Genomic DNA, 17,953 nt, shown 5'->3' on the forward strand with positions numbered 1-17,953 from the left:
CGAAGTCATTGATTATCCGGTAATTCTAGCATCGGCCGCCGACACAAACAACTTTCTTTCGGTTTTCGATCAATATTCTTTTTGGCTTTATGCCGAGCATAACATGTCCAAGAAGATAAAATAAAAAAGTGATAAAAATTTTTATGTTTTGTTTGTTGCTTCAATTTATTAATTGTTCTAATGCGTAGATCTAATTTTTTTAATTAAATTTATTCCTAGCATTGACTAAAAATCAAATTTATTTTTAATTACGTATTTATTGCGACTAAAAATTAAATTTATTTCTTCTGGCTTTATTGCTAAAAATTAATTTAAGTCTTATCTAAATTTAGCACAAGACTAGTAGATAAATTGTAACTAGAAAAATTCAACAATTGAGTGATTGTGCTATTGTCAGAAACGATGTTGCATTTACTTTAATTATTGATTATATTTTGTGTAATAAATTATAAGCATCATTAAAACACATCGAAAGTTGCACAAAGACTACCGGCGGTTTCAGGTATAACTACAAAGAAGAAAAATCGACGGGATGAGACCAATAATTGGACCGACTTGGTCTAACTACACGAAGATACCGACAGGAAACTGGAGCAAAGTGAAAATCTTCTAGTGACATTAAAGTCGCATTAGCCAGAATTACGAGGAAGCGGAACGGCTTTCCGGTTCATTTGCTTTCACGTATGGATTATAAAAGAGCCGACAGTGAATTTTCACGCAATCTCATAATTTTGTTTCGTGAGAAAATCCCTTGGATTTCACATCCTTGTGTCATCATAAATGACAGGTTTCGTTGAAAAATAACAAAATATACTGCTTTATATATCCAAATAAAAACGCGTTACAGAAACAAGCGTTCTCTCGCAACTAAAATATAAAACTAATTTTCTTTTATTAAAAATTTTTAGAAAGATGTAATTACGAAAGTATTTAATAAAAATAAAAAAATTTTGTGATCTGAGAAATTTATAAAAATAACATTCTTATTTCACGTCAACCTTTCTCTCTCTCATCATAAAAATTAAAAATCTCTAAAAATAATTTAAGTATAAAAAACCAAATAAGTAAAACTATAAAAATTAATAAAAATATAATAAATATAAGAAATATAATAACTTTTATATAATACCGAATACACAAGCGAAGATTTCGCTCCGCTTCGCTCTTCGATTAGAGCGACATCCCGTCCGTCGGCTTGATTAATCGTCGTCTCTCGGCCGGATACGTTTTCGCGCATAAGAGTTTTATGAAGATATTAACGAAGGGTCGTTTTCGGTAAACGGCCATAAGCTGTAAGCGGACGTGTGCAAAAAGGAGCAGAAGATCGGTGCTGGTTTTGGCGCTGTCTAAGACGCCTGAGCCGACCACCGATCGTACGACCGATAACCCGGTTAACCCCGGCAGTCTGTTATTATAATATTTGCCGAGCCGAAATATATAGCGATTGCTTATTTACTCGAGCCCAATTACGACCAAGCGCGCGCCGACGAAAGGGGCCCGCGCTACGTGACGTTGTATAAGGGGGGGATAGGATACAAGGAGGAGGTGCACTTAGTCCCGAACCGAGTCGACCAACCACCCAACCCGCATCCTATCTACCTGCCTCAACTAACGTCGGCGACGCTGTAACGATTAGGTTCGCACGATCAGATACAAGCGAGCGTAATGCCTATTATTGCTCGCCGAGAACGCGTTACGTCCAATGCTTCAGCGATATCGACGATTTTCCCGTAAAACATCATGCCTTTCCTTTCCTCGTTAACGCGCCCGGGATTGTAACGAGAAGCGGAATGAGGCGTGAAAAACGCGCAGGCTGCAGAAGAGATTTGTAATCTCGACAGGGAAATTGTAATGGTCAGGGTCTTTTTTTTATATTTGTTTGTGTGTCGAAATTACGTATATTTTCTATTGACGGGTATAGATAATATTAGAAAGAATAGATGAATCGTCAAACCGCACAAATTCTTGACCAATTCACAAGACGATTATCATAGTCACTTTCAAAAATGTATATATTACAGGTCCTGAAGTCAGGCAAGTTCTCCAAACTGCACTCAAGTAAAAAAGAAATAAAAGTTCTCGATTATTTTACGGCTTCCACAATTTCAACAAACCATCCTCACTGTACGAGCATAATAAATTTTGATGAGGATGATGCGCCAAGCCGATCACGTCCTTTTCGTGTATCTAAAAAGAACCAGACGTTGTTAAGCAATGATATTGCAAATTGAAATGTGCTACTGCAAAAGATGAAGGAATACTCACATTGAGCGTTCTCTCGAGTTTTCCCGACGACGTGGAGAAACAGTACAGCACGAGATCTTCACCGACGCAGTAGATAAATTCGCCGCGCGGGCTCACCACCGTGCATACAAAGTCGCCACCTTCTCGTTTACCGCTGGAGAAGGATCTCACTATTTGTCCTTGCATGTTCATGATTACTACGGTATTGGAACGATTGCACACGACAAAGTGCTCCGGATTTCGTGGAAGAGTATGTACGCTGTTCACTGTGAGATCGGCGGCTCCTAATGATTTGTAAGTGCCTATGCATTCGGTAGTCTTTAAGCTCCAAATTTTTACAGTCCCATCCGACGAGGCGCTGCAGAATAAAAGATGATGTAGAAATGAAAATAATTGTTTTCTGTTTAGAACAGTGTTTGCAGTGATACCTGATTATGTTATGGCCGTCTGGAGAAAAAACGACCTCATTAACGAACGAACCGTGACCGCGGAATTCCTTGAGCGTTTTTCCCGACTTAAGGCCATGTATTCTATGGGATAAATGTTAATATTTATTGATTGCTGAAACATATTTATGCCAGTGAAATCATTTCCTCGTTTTACCTTATAGTTGTGTCAAATGAAGTCGATAGAATTTGACTATTGTCTCTGCTGAACTGTAAACAGGTCACTCCTTTCGAATGCGCCTTTTCGAATCTTCTTAAGCACTGACCGCTCTGCACTCTCCAGACCTTGATCTTACCGTCTTGACCGCCGCCCGCCAACATCTCGCTGTCGCGGCTGAACGACATCGACAGCACCGCTTGCTCCATCATCATAAAGTTGTCTTGCGCCTGATACTTCAAGTCTTTCCTAATCTTGCCAGTCGTAAAGTTCCACACTTCGATAAAACCGTCCACCGAACCGGTCACCAAGTACTGACCGTCTGGCGAGAAACGTGCGCACTCCACATGCGACTTCTGGCCAAATTTGATCTGCTTTGAAAGTTGTGTCGGATATTTCTCGTCTTCTTGATCGCGAACCGCTGCTTTTCCTCTGAACAAATCTATTGTGGTTCCTGGCGGTAGCAGACCTTGATGTTGCTGCCACTTCAATGCTTGTCCCAACAGAGCGAGCAACCTGCTGGAAGGTACCACTGACACTTCGCCAGCAAGAGCAGTTGCTATGTATGCTCTTCGTTTTTCTTTTGTGCTTCCATCGGGATATGCTTCGCGTGGATCAAAATACGAACGCGCAAGTAGATTTTCTGTAAAGCAGTGTATATATAATATCATTAATTTGTATTATATCGTAATTATAAAATGATTTCTAATGTATAATGTTATATACCTAAATGAATATATCTCTCAGGTTCTTGTTGCTTCATCATAATCATAGGATCAGTCTGTCTTAATAAGGAACGTGCTGCACCTAATTCTCTTAGTTCAATCAATTCTAGAACAACCTAAACAATAAATCCATGAATATCACAACAAATGCAGTGTTGAAACTTTGTAAAAAACATTAAAGTTAAAGATTTAAGAGTATTAAGAGTTGTGCTTAAAACCTTAATTCATTGTATTTTACAAAAGTTTACATAAGCATTCAAACCATATCTCAAATTTGAAATATTTACCTGTTCATACAGATCTATAAGCTTCTTGTCAGGTAATTTTAACGATTGTATAGCTTTTAAAACTGTGTCCCAATGGCCATTATTTATGTCAGCAACAAATCCATCCACACTGTCGACAGTGTTCAGTGACACACCTGTTTCCTCCTGTGTACAAAATGCATCAGTAAGCATGGAATCAAAATACTTATATTGAAATATCAAAAAAGGCATACCTGTAAAGTTTGCAGTGTCTTTACAAGATTTGATTCTTTCAAATATTGCTGTATTAATCTGATCACACTGAAATATAATAAGGTTATTATTAGTACAGCTCACTGTTGTCTGACAATCATATTACTGACAATAATCAATGTAATTAATTGAATCAAAGTAATTCCACTCACTCGGCAGATTCAATTTCAATTGACATTTTCAAATATCTTATAGTTTATATGTACATAAAACAAACTTTCTCTCACTTCTAGATAATATAACTCATAACACATTCAGACTTTCGACCATTCTTTTAGTGACTAAATATCAAAGGCCATCTAACGGCAACTAGTAGTCAACAAGTATTCAGGCTGCAGCTCGATCGATGATTTCAGGAGTCGTGTAAATTTTATACTGCCGTTAGATGGAATAGCTGTTCACAAACGCATTCCTTTCTACGCACTTAGTTTTCCGTGGTCAACAGCGTCAATAATACATAAACTACACAAATAAAATGCGGCTATTTAAAATTTGCTCTTCGACAATGTGAGAGTTACGATCTTTAATCGGGCCGTGAGTATTTTAGAACATTCGTTTCCTATTCTGTGCACTCACTGTTCCTGTTATGAAAGATAACTTTAGTGACACATTATTTTCATATGCCAAAAGGCATAGTTAACAATTGGTAATATATTTTTTTTTTATGTACTATATTTATTATGTATGTGTCCTATTTTCTTTAAAAAATCCTAATGTCTCGTTAATACGTTTACTGCAATGATACAATTTGGAAAAAAACTGGAATATTTTGAATGACAACTGCTACTTTTTATTCATTTTCAATGTCAGAAAAATAATTTCATATTTTCTCTTCTTTTAGGTTGAAGGCCATTTTTCTCTAATCATGAAAGCCACTCTTTTGTTTGTAATTTTACTTCAAACATGGACCTTTACGGTTCAATTGTGTCCACAACATTGTTCTTGTAAATCAGTTGGTGCTCAAGGTGAATGGTTGCGTCTTAAGTGTGGTGATCACTTACAAGAAATCAAGGATGTGGATATCAATATAGTTCATGTGGAGCTTACACAATTGTAAGGCTGTTCTATATATTTCTATATATTTCTATATAGTCTGTAGCAATAATATAATAATAATTTAATCAATTACAGAGACTTGAGTAAAAATGCCATTTATGTCATTCAAGTGGATGCATTTGTAAATCTAACAAATCTCAAACGACTTGATTTATCAGAAAACAAAATTAATTTTATAGGCGAAGGTTGTTTTAATGGCCTAGAAAATTTGGAGAGACTGTAAGAACTTGTTTAAATTGTCTACAAATCTATCTTAATCTTTTATATCTCATAGTGATAATATTTCATGTGTGGTTTTAGAGATTTGAGCCAGAACCAGATATCAACGATAGACAGTTACGCATTCAAAAAATTAGTAAACCTTAAGAGACTGTAAGTCTAGAGTTTGTGAAAGAGTCAAATATAAATGTGTAAAGATATTTCTTTTTATCTTATGTCTTTTTTGCTTTTTTTTGCTCTAGTGATTTATCTGGAAATAAAATAACCGCTCTGGTGTCATCTTTATTTCATGATTTGCTGGCCTTAAATCGCTTGTAAGTTAAAGCATTATTTATTTGCGCTAGCATATATTAGTTTCATTAATAGCTTTCTATATATGCATATATTGTATAGAAATATAAGTTTATGTTGCATTACATAAATTTACATGCATATATTTTAGGAAATTAAATGGAAACAGTTTAACCACTTTGAAAGAAGGAATATTTCATGGGCTCAAGACCTTAAAACAGCTGTGAGTAAACCAATTGCACATATTATTTACAAATTATATATAAAAATTAATTTTAATATATAAAATTTGAAATATAATTTTCAGTGACCTGTCCAACAATCCCTGGAAATGCAATTGTGATTTATATTGGTTTAGTAACTGGATCTCCAACTCTTCAATTAAGTTAAAGTAACGTATATTGCGTATCTGATTAATTGCAAATCATCACATTGATATCCTTTACATTTAATTTTTTATTTCAGTCCACCACCGAAGTGTGCCGCGCCGGTGTCTATCAAAGGCCAGCCAGTGAAGAAGCTAAGATTTCTACAAGAGCCCGAGTGTCAATGGATGTCGCCGGCGATCGAAATTCGACCTGTTCACAATCAAGTAGTCTTCGCTGGGGATTCGATTAGCTTGAAATGCAGAGCGCCCAGTGTTACGGTCGACAAGAGCGCCAGGTTGAATTGGTTGTGGTATCCCAATGTCACCGCCGAAATCGTGGATTTGAATGATTATAAGAATCCTCAAGAGAGCTTACCTAATATTAGGATTGAAAACAAAGATCTCATGAATAACGGTATTGTAGACAGGTAATACAGCCTTATTTCAAAAAGGATATCACGTATCGTCAATATCTGCATCTCTTGCTTTTCTCCAGCACTCTTCATATAGTTCCCGTTAAAGAGGAACACAATGGACAATGGAACTGTTTACTGGTTTCCGTAAACGGCAACAAGTCGAAGGCTGTCAGTGTCATCGTGATATCCGAGCATACGCGTTACTGTTCTCTGGCAGGTAATGAATTGTCTTCTCGCGCAAGAGAACCGATAATTCTAATCGGTTCCAAAATTATAATTTCCATTTAATCTCCTAAATATATGCGTGTAATCTCTTTTCAGTAACCAGAAACAACAAGGGTGTTTACACATGGCCGAAAACGGTGGTGGGTTGGAAAGCGGAACTGCCTTGCGAGGGCAATCGTTTATCGGGCTTGATGCAAACTTCTTTGAAAGCTTTTTACCATTGTAACATGAGCGGTCAGTGGGAAGACCTAAATACGGAATCATGCCCGTACATGTCTCACACAACGAAAATCTTGGAGCAATTCTCGAAAGTGAATCTATCCCTGACGAAGAGCAGCTTACTGGAGACAGCAAAGAGATTCAAGAACTACACGGGAAACGGTCCGATAAAGCTGACAGATCCGGTTGAAATCCATTTCATAGTGCGAACGATGGAGAATTACTTAACCTTCTTGGTAAATGAGAAGGACCTCGGAGTGATGTTGGTCGACATCATCGGTTCGATGATGAACTTGCCGAAAGAAATGTTGAAAAAAGCGGAAATAAGTTTCAAGGCCTGCTCGAGACTGATCAAAACGATCGAGCGCATAACGGAATACACTCCGTCCATACAGTCTCACAAGCAACGTATGGCGCTTGAAGAGTTTCGTGTTAAACGCGATAGTTTCGGTGGATTAACGTGCACGTGGTACGCGAACATCGCCGCGGATACTGCGGACTCGGACGCGAGATACCTGCATTGCACGATCAACAGAACGACACCGATCAACACGAAGGATAAGACGGTGGAAGCTTCCATTCAATTACCCGCATCTTTGCTGCAACACTCGCAAGATGGTGCAATAGCTCAACAGCTCATGATATCAATGTATAGCGACAGCAGATTATTTCCCAAGATAATTGCTAATGACAGTATGGACATATCGACATGCATTGTCGGCAGTAAATTAAGTAAGTCGAAAACCGCGGGAATTTTCACGCCTCACAAATTTTTTACTCAAATTGCGTATTTCTTTGCAGTTGGCGCGACGATACGAAATCTCTCCGAACCGGTTTACGTAATGCTGAAGGCACCGTTGTTTCATTACAATGGAAAACGGCCGACACCGGTGGTGTGGGACGAGACGTTGAACAATGTGGGCGGCTGGACCAGCGATGGATGCCGCATAACGAATTTGTTGAATAATCTGATAGTCTTCCATTGCGACAGATTGGGATATTATGGGCTTTTGCAGGAAATTTCACATCTTGACGGAAACAAGTACGGAATTTTTATACATATTTTTTTTCAAAAATGAAATATTCTTTGCCGATTGTCATTCTACTTTTGTACGTAACTTTTGCAGTATGCATGGAGCAAAATTTAGATACTCACATCCGGCGATATATGTCGGGAGCTTCGTGATGATAACTTGTTTGATGATCATGTCCGTGACGTACATTATTTCGTACACATCCATCACGATGCCTAAGAAGGCGAAGCATTCCGTCATCAACACTTGGTTCGCCATGGCCTTACTGTCGTTCTTATACAGCATCGGCATCCAGCAAACGGAGCACATCGAGATCTGTCAGGGCGTCGGTCTTTCCTTACACTATTTATCCCTGTGTTGTCTATTTTGGATGGCAGTATCCGCTAGGTAAACTGCAACACGAATGAATAGATACTGACATTTATTTTTAGAATAAATGCAGATTTCGTGGAGAGAATGAACTTGCCACGTTGATAGAAATCCGTTTTGTGTTTCAGCAACATGCACAAAAAACTGACGAAACCAGGTCTGGACGTGATACCAGACGATGAGCTTCCAGATCAGCCGATACCGAAGCCCTTGTTGGGACTCTACTTAGTTGGCTGGGGTGTGGCTTTGATAATCTGCGGAATATCCGGCGCAATTAATCTGCACGAGTATGCGGGCTACTCTCATTGCTTCCTCACGTCGGGGCCGGCGCTCGCTGCGCTCTTCATACCGTCCGGTATCTTGATCGCGTATTTATTGATCTTCCTGCTGCTCATCCGACGTGCGATTCAAAATGTCGACACGAACGCGCAACTGTCCGAAGGCACTCAGGCCACGGAGAACATGGATCTGGAGCTGTTGGAGCCGAACGCGAATACTTCCGGCGACAGAAACAGCGTCCACAGCACGCAAACGGTATCCTCCGACATTGAGGATCCGGAACACTCGCAGTTCACGCAGTGGAAGGGTCAGATCATAATGCTAGTTCTCTACTTGATATCCTGGGGCAATGCGGCCGCGGTGACGATCAAGCCGCTCAACTTCATGTTTGAGGAGACCGCGTTCGCCGTGATGTACGCCATCACCGCGAGTTCGCTCGGCCTGTTCGTGCTGTTCTTCTACGGAATCGCCCGCAACGACGTGCGCAGTCAATGGCTGAAGATGCGTTGCTGGCTGCAGAAGCGAAAGACCCGTTGCTGCCGCACCAGAAGCGTGTGCGACGCGAACGCCGCGATCCCGACGCAGCCGCTGGTGCAGAACTTCGTCCCGCCGTTGTCGAACTCGCAGGCCACTCAGGCGATATCCGACACGAATTCCGTCGCTTCGTCGAGGAACACCAATCAATCGCAACAGATCTACAACAGCTCGAAACTCGCGGATTTCGCCATCAATCGCGACAGCATTCCCGCTGTACCTGCGAACGCGAAGGCAGCGAATCTGATAGTGCTGCATCGTCAGCAGTACCGCTCCAACAACTCCGTCACAACGTACACCGAACCGTCATCGGCCTGCGTCGAGATGTTCTACAACCCCCATCAGAGCGGCGTCGCCAGGAAGTTCTTCAAGAAGCAACGTAGACACACCGGAAAGAAGAACAATCTCGGCCCGAGGAAGCAGGGCGACGGTGGAGCCACCAGCGACGGCGGCAGCTGCGTTTCCGTACCCCGGCCTACCGCGAAGATCAACAATAGCCTGGAGCGCAGCATCCTGAGTAGCAGCGCTAAAGTGAATAACACCAACATACACGTCGAGCTGAACCCCATAAACGACATTAAAAACGTGAACATACTGTCGGACAGCGGCGGCAGCATCTCCGAGGAGCGAAACATCCCGATACGCTTTGTCATCGGTCAGGAGAACCTGATGCGCAGCGTGAAGAAGATCAACAACGCGCAGCAAAGTAACTCGCACGGTAACCCCGTGATGTCCGATATGACGAGAGACGCGGCGCAATCGAAGAGGACGCACGATTCGGACGCGGACGTCTCGAAAACCGACGAGGAGTGGCACTTGCGAAATGTCTCGCAGCAGTGCAGTCTGGAATACAGCTCCGAGATGGACACCGTCACGCAGATGACGAGCGAGCGGAGCGATCACAATCTGCCAGAGATCTGCGAGGGCGCGGAAACGGTGCAGGAGGAGCGTTTCTTGCGGAAGAGATGCCCAAGCGTCAACGAGTTTGAGATCGTCGCGGGCGAACACTTGCCGCGAGACACCGCCGGACGATTGTATCTCTCCAGTAGCATGTATTGCCTGCCTCTGGAGCATGAGAAACCGTTGATGAACAGCTACTGCAACTCGCTCAACGACCTCGCGTCGCTGACGAGCGCAAGGCATTGCGCGTACTCAAAGCCGTCGCTTATGGACGCGCAAAGTACGACCAGTTCGAACTTGTGCGGACAAGAAGTTCCTGAGTCCCGAGGATCGTACGATCGCTCAGAACGCTCGCTCTTCGAGATAAATAGCTTGACCAGCGATAATCCGTGCACGCTGACGCCGCACGCAGAAACCCCGTACGCCTGTTCCTTGGCGAACATTCATTGTATCTCCGACAAGAGTTTAGCGGAAAACAGTTTTCACGAGGAACCGCAACTGCCAGAAGTGGATCATAACGTATTTAACGCATCCGAGCCTAGGGATCTCCTTTTGGAGGACCTTTTGGAGAAGAACTTCAGCTCTCTTGCTGATATTACATCAATTAGTAAGTCCAGTTCGCGTAACATTGATAATCTTGATTTAATCGACACAATGAGTGCGTGCGAATCTTCAAAGTCGAATGAAACGCATCATTTCGAGGCTAACGAGATCTATTTAGATGAGCCGGTGAACCATTTGCCAGTTAAGAAAGAAACGAGCGTTTAATATACGTAATATTTTGTTTATTGTACTTCTATTGTACAAGAGTACAGTATATTTTTTGGTATGCACAATTTCATAAACTGCATAAGATTAGGATTCGTATATTATTTTTTATGAAATTAATTTTACTAGAATTGTGTTCAACATTTCTCGTATATTAAATATTGTATCCTTTTATGCCTACTTTCATAAACTGCATAAAATTGATATTTAGTATTTTATGAAATTAGTTTTTGTTAGAATTGTGTTCAACACTCTTCGTATATTAAATGTTTACATCTTTCATAAACGGTTTATGTATAGTTTATGTATAACAACAGTTTATGCATAATTTCATAAACTGCATAAGATTGAGACTAGTATTTTGTATTTTATGAAATTAAACTTTGCTAAAATTTGTGTTCAACGCTCTTCGTATATTAAATACTTGTATCTTTTTACTATTTATGACCGCGTTTAACAAAGCGATTATATTTAAGAGTTGTACATAATTAAAATTAAGTATTCATATATGAGATGTCTTCAACAAAGCTTGATGCTTTATTTTAACTTATGTAAACATTATACGACTCACTGAAACTTGCAACGATATTTCATTGAAGAAATTATGCTGAACAATTTTGAAACGGAAGACAAAGTGCTCATAATTTTTATCAATGATATTATTCCTCATCCCTGAACGAATACTTTTCGATTTATCACGTAAAAACGTGACATCGAATTTGAAATCATTTTGGCTGTGAAACATTGCTTTTTCATCAATAAACTTGATAATTATATACTACAGCGAAATTTTACAGCATTTATTATCATAATGTGACATGCGCAACCCCGCGCACATTTTTATGATCTCTAAGATGAATATTAATATTCTCATCTTGAAGATGAATACTTGCTTTGTATAACTGCCTAACTACAAACTGAAAGATAAGAATCGAGTTTCTATATAAACCGAAGACTGAATATTAAAGAAATTAAATTTATGAACTTTAAATGCGATTATACCACCGACTTCCACGCAAATATGTACGTATATATATATACACAGATATATATATATCTTTCTCTCTTAACTGTACGAAAAATCGTTCTCGGCTATCATGCCTGATACTATATTGTAAATAACGTTCAGTTAAGTTTCTAGGACAAATGCAGTTCGTATTAAGCGCGTTAAAATAGCTTGAAAGATTTTATATCCTATTTCTCTTTTTATTATTTTTACTTTTATATACTGATTCTTTTAAAAATTATAAGTTTTAATGAATGTGTATGATTGTGTACAAGACTAGTTACTGATTATATATGTATATTGTACAAAATCTGAGTGTATTTATTCTATAGAATTATTTATAACATACCTTTATAACATTCAATACTTTATGGAAGCACTGCATCGACTCATGTTAAACATCCTAAACGTTTGAAGTTTGAATGACGTAACAATCTGCATTTATATATCTGTAAACTCAACTCTTAAAATATCACTGACTTATATATTTCCATTACATTTTTAAATCTCAAAATTGTGTAGCAAAATAATCTCTATTTACAATATTACCTTATATCTGTCCATAATTTTTTTAACTCAAAGTCACTTCCAGAATTAAGATTTACATTTACACGTTGCCCGACTTCGCTTCGTCCAGCCAGTCTTTTGGATTTTTCAGCACCTCCAGAAGCTGCGACTCTTTCGAACCAATCTTTGGCTCGTGCATATATTCCCATTTGGCGTTTAAGGGTAAAGACATGAGTATACTTTCGTATCGCGCGCCAGGTGTGTACAAGCCAAACTTGGTGCCGCGATCGTAGATCAAATTGAACTCGACGTATCTACCTCGTCGTAACAATTGCCACTGCCTCTCGTTATATCCATAGCCGTCGTTCTTGTGCTTTTCTATCAAAGGAATGTATGACGGAATGACTGCCTCGGCGCAGGAAGTCACGAATTGAAACGCCTCATTCTGACTCGGAGTGTCGAGATCGTCAAAGAATATCCCGCCCACGCCACGGCGCTCTCCTCGGTGCACGATGTTGAAGTAATTATCACACCACTCCTTAAACTTGGTGTAATAGGAAGAATTGTGCTTGTCGCACGCAGTCTTCAGCGTCTTGTGAAAGTGCTTGGCGTCTTCCTCGTCCAAATAATATGGAGTAAGATCTGTGCCACCGCCAAACCACCACTGAACGGTACCGTCCGGATTCTCTGTCTCGAAGTAGCGGTAGTTGAAGTGAATCGTAGGAATCATAGGATTGCGAGGGTGAATCACGGCGCTCACGCCGGCTGCGAAGAACGGCACTGAATCTTCCATCTTTTTGCCGCGTGCTCTCATCTGTTGAGTCGCGCTCGGTGGTAATACGCCAGTTACCACAGAAACGTTAACGCCAGCCTTTTCGAATACTTGTCCATCCTGCAGCACGCAAGTAATACCGCCGCCACCTTCTTTCCTAGTCCAGCGATCCACTGTGAAGGAAGCTCCATCGCTTTCCAGTGACTCAAGGGCTCTGCAGAAGTCTGCTTGTGTTTTCATCACCAGCAATTCCATCTTTGATCTCATACTATTTTCGCTTTTTTGTAATTTTGCAACAGCTGTAATAGGCTCTGCCATAAAACTTTTAACATAATTGTGCAAGTCATTCTGTGCCGCCAGGACTGTAAAGCTAGATACACTATATGCTGCGAGTCCTGTTAAGACTCCTGCCCCAATGTGCTTTAGATGCTTGGATCTGATCCATGTGGCATAACAATTAATACTGATGGAACGTAAGTTCCTCCAATTTCTCAGAACAGAGTTTGCAGCCATGATTTTTTTCTTAATTATTTTAATCTGTAATTAAATTTAAAATACTTTTTAATACAGTATCACTAAGAAGACATCATTATGATTCAATGACTCTCAAAACATTTTGATAAGATGTTACATAATTGGATAAGATTAATAATTAATAATATTCATAATTGACAGATCGCAAAAAAAAATATTACAAAATTACATACCTTGTTTTGTGTATATACAATTCCAATTATTATTGCTTATTTAATAATTATTTTACATCATTAAGAGTACAAATGTTTCTTATCAAGATTTAAAATTTAAGGAGAAGATCAAGTTTTGAAGTGTTTACGTATTACTTGACGAGGTTAAAAGATCTATCGGTAAAGCAGCGTTATATATACACACCTGCGCCATCTTTCTCAGTTCCCAATTTGTGATGTAAATAAACACAACTGTAATAAGATTTTTAGAAAATCAAGTAACATGTAAAAGTCAATATAACTTGAGAAACTAATATTATATTGTCAAATGGACTGAACGAGTATTACTTTTATATACTAATAAAATATCTAAATGTCTCTAATTTACTATAAAAGGGATGATCACTCAGATAGATAATTCAAATTCAATAAAGTCAATTACATTAACAAAACAACTTCTATTTACTTTTGTTCTACATTCTCTAATTCTTGTATTTATATCGAATAGTATTTTCATCATAGTATGTGTTAAACTTTTCCCAATTGTATCTACGATTGGGATTGTATCTGTCATTTTTTGGAGCTAAATTTGGCATCAAACCTAGAAAAACAAAGCAAGATAATAACAAGATAAGCAATAAAAATTACTTCTTAAAATGCATATAATGCATATACTTAAAAATATATTTGCAAACCTGCTTTATGAGCCATTGTTACTAAAGTGGAAACTCTTTTTTGTTGCACCGTGCATAGACCAGTTATTCTGCGTGGTAGCATAGTGCCATTTGATCTTACAAACTGACTTAGAATAAGGACATCCTACAAAATGTAGAAATAGATTTGATGCTAAAACACAGGTTTTACTACAAAACTTACAGTATGTTTAACATCCAGTCCTAAAGCACAAAGTGAACACGCATTGGATTTCAAGTTTATTAATAGATTTTCCTTTTGCTGTGGCACTTTTATCGCTTCGATGATTAGAGTGTCACCTTCCTTCTTTTCAATTACTGTAATAAAAAGTAATTAATACTAATTTTCAATTAGTGAAATAAACAAGCTAAGCATTACATGTGACAATAGAGGTTATTATAATTGCATATTCAATTTGACAAGTGTTGTTAGATAATAAACTCACTTTCTTTTAAACGCGTTGTCGCAGACAGCGATATACTTCTATTAGATTCTGATAAAATTGAACATTTTCTGAATTGTTTCACAAATCGACATAAAGTCGTCATCTTTACAAGAGCTTGCTGGTGTTTGCTGATATCCAGTGATTCTCAATCTCTTGTTTATGGGTCATAACCAGTGATGCAAACTCGAACCAACCAGCACCAGGGCAGCGTGGTAGGGAAAGCATGCACACAAGCGAGAACCGCTTACGTCACACGTACGTGTGCGCACACGTATTTGTCACAAAGAAAATTATTAATTAGTGACAAAACAAATCACTTAAAATCTTTGTAATTTGCAGTAATTCTTGATAAATGCAATAAAATGTGAATAAGCATCAAAATTATAGACATATCTAAATCAACCTTTCATCAATGAACCGCCCGATCGAAAGAGTACGTATGCGATTTTTCTGAAATTCTAAGTGGCACATATTTCAACCATGTATTATTGAACATACGGTGTTAAGAATTTCAGAAAAATCGCTCATACTCTTTTTCGATCCAGCGGTTCAATTGCAGAAATGTTTATTTTCAAATATTGAATCTATAACTAATTTATCTACTCTTTATTTTCAAGATTGACTTTATTAAATGCATTGGAGGCAAAAATAGTAAACAGTTAGTCCAAAGATGCCTCAGTAGAATATTCACAAATGAATTCAGCATAGCATGCTCCTGGCTTGGTCGAGGAAATAATGTGCGGATATGCGATTTGAAATGCATTCTGATCATACGCGGTAAATATATGGGAAAAATGGTATTTAAATTAATTTAATTTATTTTTAACTTTGTAATTATTTTTATTTAATATTATGATTGTATGTTTAAAAAAATTCTAATTATTCGCATTGTATGTGTACAATTATAATTATTTGTATGAATGTACATGCATATATCAAGCATGCCCGGTAAAAAATTTCTCATATATAATCATATAGCATTTAATAGAGTTATACAATATTTTACATAATTGTGTAAAAATATGTATAATTATACATGACGAAAAATAAAACGTTATATATATATATATATAAATGGAGCGACTGCAGTATAGAATTACATGTAAGTACTTTTTATACATACTTATATATAATGTCCACAATATTTTATATATAATTATATATGAATCTCTGTTAGTCTAATATATGATTATGTATAAGTCTTGCATCATGTATAAACATATATAAGTAAGAAGCAAATTTCAGATATAGTCATACGCAATTGTATATGATTTTGTATAAACGAGAAATTCTGGCTAATTGTGTCACTTTTTCCTTAATTTCACGTTAATGCCTTGATTTAAAAATATTTTACTTTTCTAAAAGTTTCTATATCTTTTTTTTATCGCGCGCGTGCATGCAAGAGAGGAATATAAACAAAATAAAATAAAAAAACACTATTTTACATTTATGAGATATATGTTATTTATTGTATTTCTAAATAATATGAGAAAAATAAATAACATGAGATATAAATACATTTTATGAGTGATACAAATAGTTCGAAAATTGGTGCGTAGGGTACTTAAAGAAGAGATTTAAAAAAAAATGTCTTTATCAAGTTAGTTGTATATATAATGCGTATATATGCGACTAACATACTTTATATAAAACAGTTTGATGATAAATGTATCATATATTTTGAAATATACTATTTACATTAAAAATTATTTACTATTTACATTAAAGTAATATTAAAGCAGATATTTTTTAATGGTTTTAGGAACGATACATATGTAATCATTTATTAAGAATACTTTCATTATTGATATAATATTAGAAACTTGCAATAATACAGAAGGCCCTCCTTCCCTAATTGGTAAAATGTGATCTACTTTTACTCGTGTTATCCGATGAAACATTATTTTAGCTTGATCTATTTCAAATGGCTCTAGTACAAAGAGAATGCCATGTTCTGGTGACGTAAGGAAAAATTTTATCGATCCAAAAATTACAGAATTTTCAGCAACTCTACAACGTACGCAGTAACTTCGTGTATTTGTCTGTTTATAAAGTAAAGAGATATATATTTGGCCTTTAATTTTGGCTCGAGAAAAAACGTTTACATTTATTATTGAAATATTTATAGAATCCAATAAATACTTTTCATGTTCAGTAAATCTGAAAGATTGATTGCTTTTACTTAAACATAAATCAGAAGCAAAAGCTGGCTGGAATTTTTCATTTGTCATGACCTGAAGTCCTTGAATGATTTGTAACTTATTAATAAGCTCTTTTCCAATATGTTTCGGTCCATGTATCATTTTAGCTAAAGTTCCAATAAAAGATTCAAAAATAAAGGCACTGTTACTCCATACCGGACTCCATCGTTGGACATTTAATGTCACATGCAACAGCTGATGCAAGTTATATGTAAGCTCAGCCTCTCCGTACAAAGCTTCAAATTCACTCACAAATCGTGTAAGTAACATTTTTGTTTTTTCTAACTCAGAGATGTGTATCTGTTCTTGTAATAATAAATTGAGGGATATTACAAGTAGCATCCAGTGTTGAAAATATTTGTCAGGCAAGTAATTTTTTACAGCAAGAAGAGAATAAAATAGTGCCCAATATAAATTTTCGTATGCTTTCCAAAATTTATGTTTTTTTAATTCTCTAGGTAAACGACTAATTGTATTAGGTGGTTTAATCTCTGATAAGAAATCATCTATAGAGTCTATGTGCTCTTTAATGTTCCATTCACCTAGCTTTTCCGTCCATAAAATAAGGATCTGTTTTATTATACCTAAACACAAAAGATGCATAAATTCTGCGAAAACAATAGTACTTTCATCAATATCTGGCAAAATATGAACTACTGTACGTCCTTTTATACTCTTGTTGATGTTATGAGTAAGTTCAGCATGTTTGCCACATGTAAGCATTCTTTCCTTTGTTCGTAGAGTCCATTCATTAGAACGAAATTTGTATACACGACGACGTGCCTTCCCTTGCTGAGGATTACGTATTTTTTCCGCTCGAATTTCACACGTGTGACATCCATTTTTACTGTTGTGATTTTGCATATTTAAAACCAT

The 17,953-nt window shown here is 37.4% G+C and overlaps 4 protein-coding genes across 8 annotated transcripts; 1 reads left to right on the top strand and 3 right to left on the bottom strand.

The window, feature by feature from the left end:
- Window positions 1-1,886: 1,886 nt before the first annotated feature.
- On the bottom strand, window positions 1,887-4,394 carry Smu1 (Smu1 spliceosomal factor). Its single transcript, XM_012366112.2, has 8 exons — window positions 4,243-4,394; window positions 4,072-4,138; window positions 3,860-4,003; window positions 3,574-3,688; window positions 2,848-3,490; window positions 2,673-2,774; window positions 2,266-2,602; window positions 1,887-2,187 (listed from the first exon to the last, which is right to left on the bottom strand). Exons 1-8 carry the CDS (start codon window positions 4,266-4,268, stop codon window positions 2,089-2,091), a joined length of 1,533 nt encoding a protein of 510 aa, XP_012221535.1. The 5' UTR covers window positions 4,269-4,394; the 3' UTR covers window positions 1,887-2,088.
- A 79-nt stretch (window positions 4,395-4,473) lies between these two features.
- Window positions 4,474-12,279, top strand: Remo (Remoulade). 2 transcript variants are annotated; one of them, XM_012366111.2, is made up of 13 exons: window positions 4,474-4,624; window positions 4,932-5,143; window positions 5,222-5,365; window positions 5,447-5,518; window positions 5,608-5,679; window positions 5,808-5,879; window positions 5,964-6,047; window positions 6,122-6,451; window positions 6,520-6,656; window positions 6,761-7,615; window positions 7,685-7,925; window positions 8,011-8,304; window positions 8,415-12,279. In XM_012366111.2, exons 2-13 carry the CDS (start codon window positions 4,956-4,958, stop codon window positions 10,765-10,767), a joined length of 4,842 nt encoding a protein of 1,613 aa, XP_012221534.1. In that variant the 5' UTR covers window positions 4,474-4,624; window positions 4,932-4,955; the 3' UTR covers window positions 10,768-12,279. The 2 variants fall into 2 exon arrangements, with proteins under 2 accessions (XP_012221534.1, XP_067206199.1); XM_067350098.1 differs by having other exon boundaries at window positions 4,598-4,736.
- Window positions 12,070-14,296, bottom strand: Coprox (oxygen-dependent coproporphyrinogen-III oxidase). 4 transcript variants are annotated; one of them, XR_001100664.2, is made up of 4 exons: window positions 14,205-14,296; window positions 13,944-13,990; window positions 12,323-13,589; window positions 12,070-12,222 (listed from the first exon to the last, which is right to left on the bottom strand). XR_001100664.2 is itself a non-coding variant. In XM_012366114.2 (3 exons), the coding sequence occupies exons 2-3, from the start codon at window positions 13,950-13,952 to the stop codon at window positions 12,381-12,383; spliced, it is 1,218 nt and encodes a 405-aa protein (XP_012221537.2). In that variant the 5' UTR covers window positions 13,953-13,990; window positions 14,205-14,296; the 3' UTR covers window positions 12,070-12,380. The 4 variants fall into 4 exon arrangements, 2 of the variants coding, with proteins under 2 accessions (XP_012221537.2, XP_012221538.2); XR_001100663.2 differs by having other exon boundaries at window positions 12,070-12,236; XM_012366114.2 differs by having other exon boundaries at window positions 12,070-13,589.
- Window positions 14,177-15,050, bottom strand: mRpS18A (mitochondrial ribosomal protein S18A). The gene is made up of 4 exons (XM_012366116.2): window positions 14,877-15,050; window positions 14,615-14,748; window positions 14,434-14,557; window positions 14,177-14,339 (listed from the first exon to the last, which is right to left on the bottom strand). The coding sequence occupies exons 1-4, from the start codon at window positions 14,977-14,979 to the stop codon at window positions 14,221-14,223; spliced, it is 480 nt and encodes a 159-aa protein (XP_012221539.1). The 5' UTR covers window positions 14,980-15,050; the 3' UTR covers window positions 14,177-14,220.
- Window positions 15,051-17,953: the final 2,903 nt, after the last annotated feature.

This window comes from Linepithema humile, chromosome 2, assembly GCF_040581485.1.
Source record: "Linepithema humile isolate Giens D197 chromosome 2, Lhum_UNIL_v1.0, whole genome shotgun sequence".
Classification (NCBI taxonomy): domain Eukaryota; kingdom Metazoa; phylum Arthropoda; class Insecta; order Hymenoptera; family Formicidae; genus Linepithema; species Linepithema humile.

What these genes read in the sequence shown, in the direction of transcription:
- Smu1 (XM_012366112.2), bottom strand. Translation starts at nt 4,268, where the DNA reads ATGTCAATTGAAATTGAATCTGCCGA. An exon ending in TGAGAGATATATTCATTTAG is followed by an intron (nt 3,491 to 3,573) that starts GTATATAACATT and finishes ACTGCTTTACAG; the next exon opens with AAAATCTACTTGCGCGTTCG. An exon ending in AACTCGAGAGAACGCTCAAT is followed by an intron (nt 2,188 to 2,265) that starts GTGAGTATTCCT and finishes GGTTCTTTTTAG; the next exon opens with ATACACGAAAAGGACGTGAT.
- Remo (XM_012366111.2), top strand. Translation starts at nt 4,956, where the DNA reads ATGAAAGCCACTCTTTTGTTTGTAATTTTACTTCAAACATGGACCTTT. An exon ending in AACTCTTCAATTAAGTTAAA is followed by an intron (nt 6,048 to 6,121) that starts GTAACGTATATT and finishes TTTTTATTTCAG; the next exon opens with TCCACCACCGAAGTGTGCCG. An exon ending in CATTGTCGGCAGTAAATTAA is followed by an intron (nt 7,616 to 7,684) that starts GTAAGTCGAAAA and finishes ATTTCTTTGCAG; the next exon opens with TTGGCGCGACGATACGAAAT.
- mRpS18A (XM_012366116.2), bottom strand. Translation starts at nt 14,979, where the DNA reads ATGACGACTTTATGTCGATTTGTGAAACAATTCAGAAAATGTTCAATT. An exon ending in GACTGGATGTTAAACATACT is followed by an intron (nt 14,558 to 14,614) that starts GTAAGTTTTGTA and finishes TACATTTTGTAG; the next exon opens with GATGTCCTTATTCTAAGTCA. An exon ending in AACAATGGCTCATAAAGCAG is followed by an intron (nt 14,340 to 14,433) that starts GTTTGCAAATAT and finishes TTGTTTTTCTAG; the next exon opens with GTTTGATGCCAAATTTAGCT.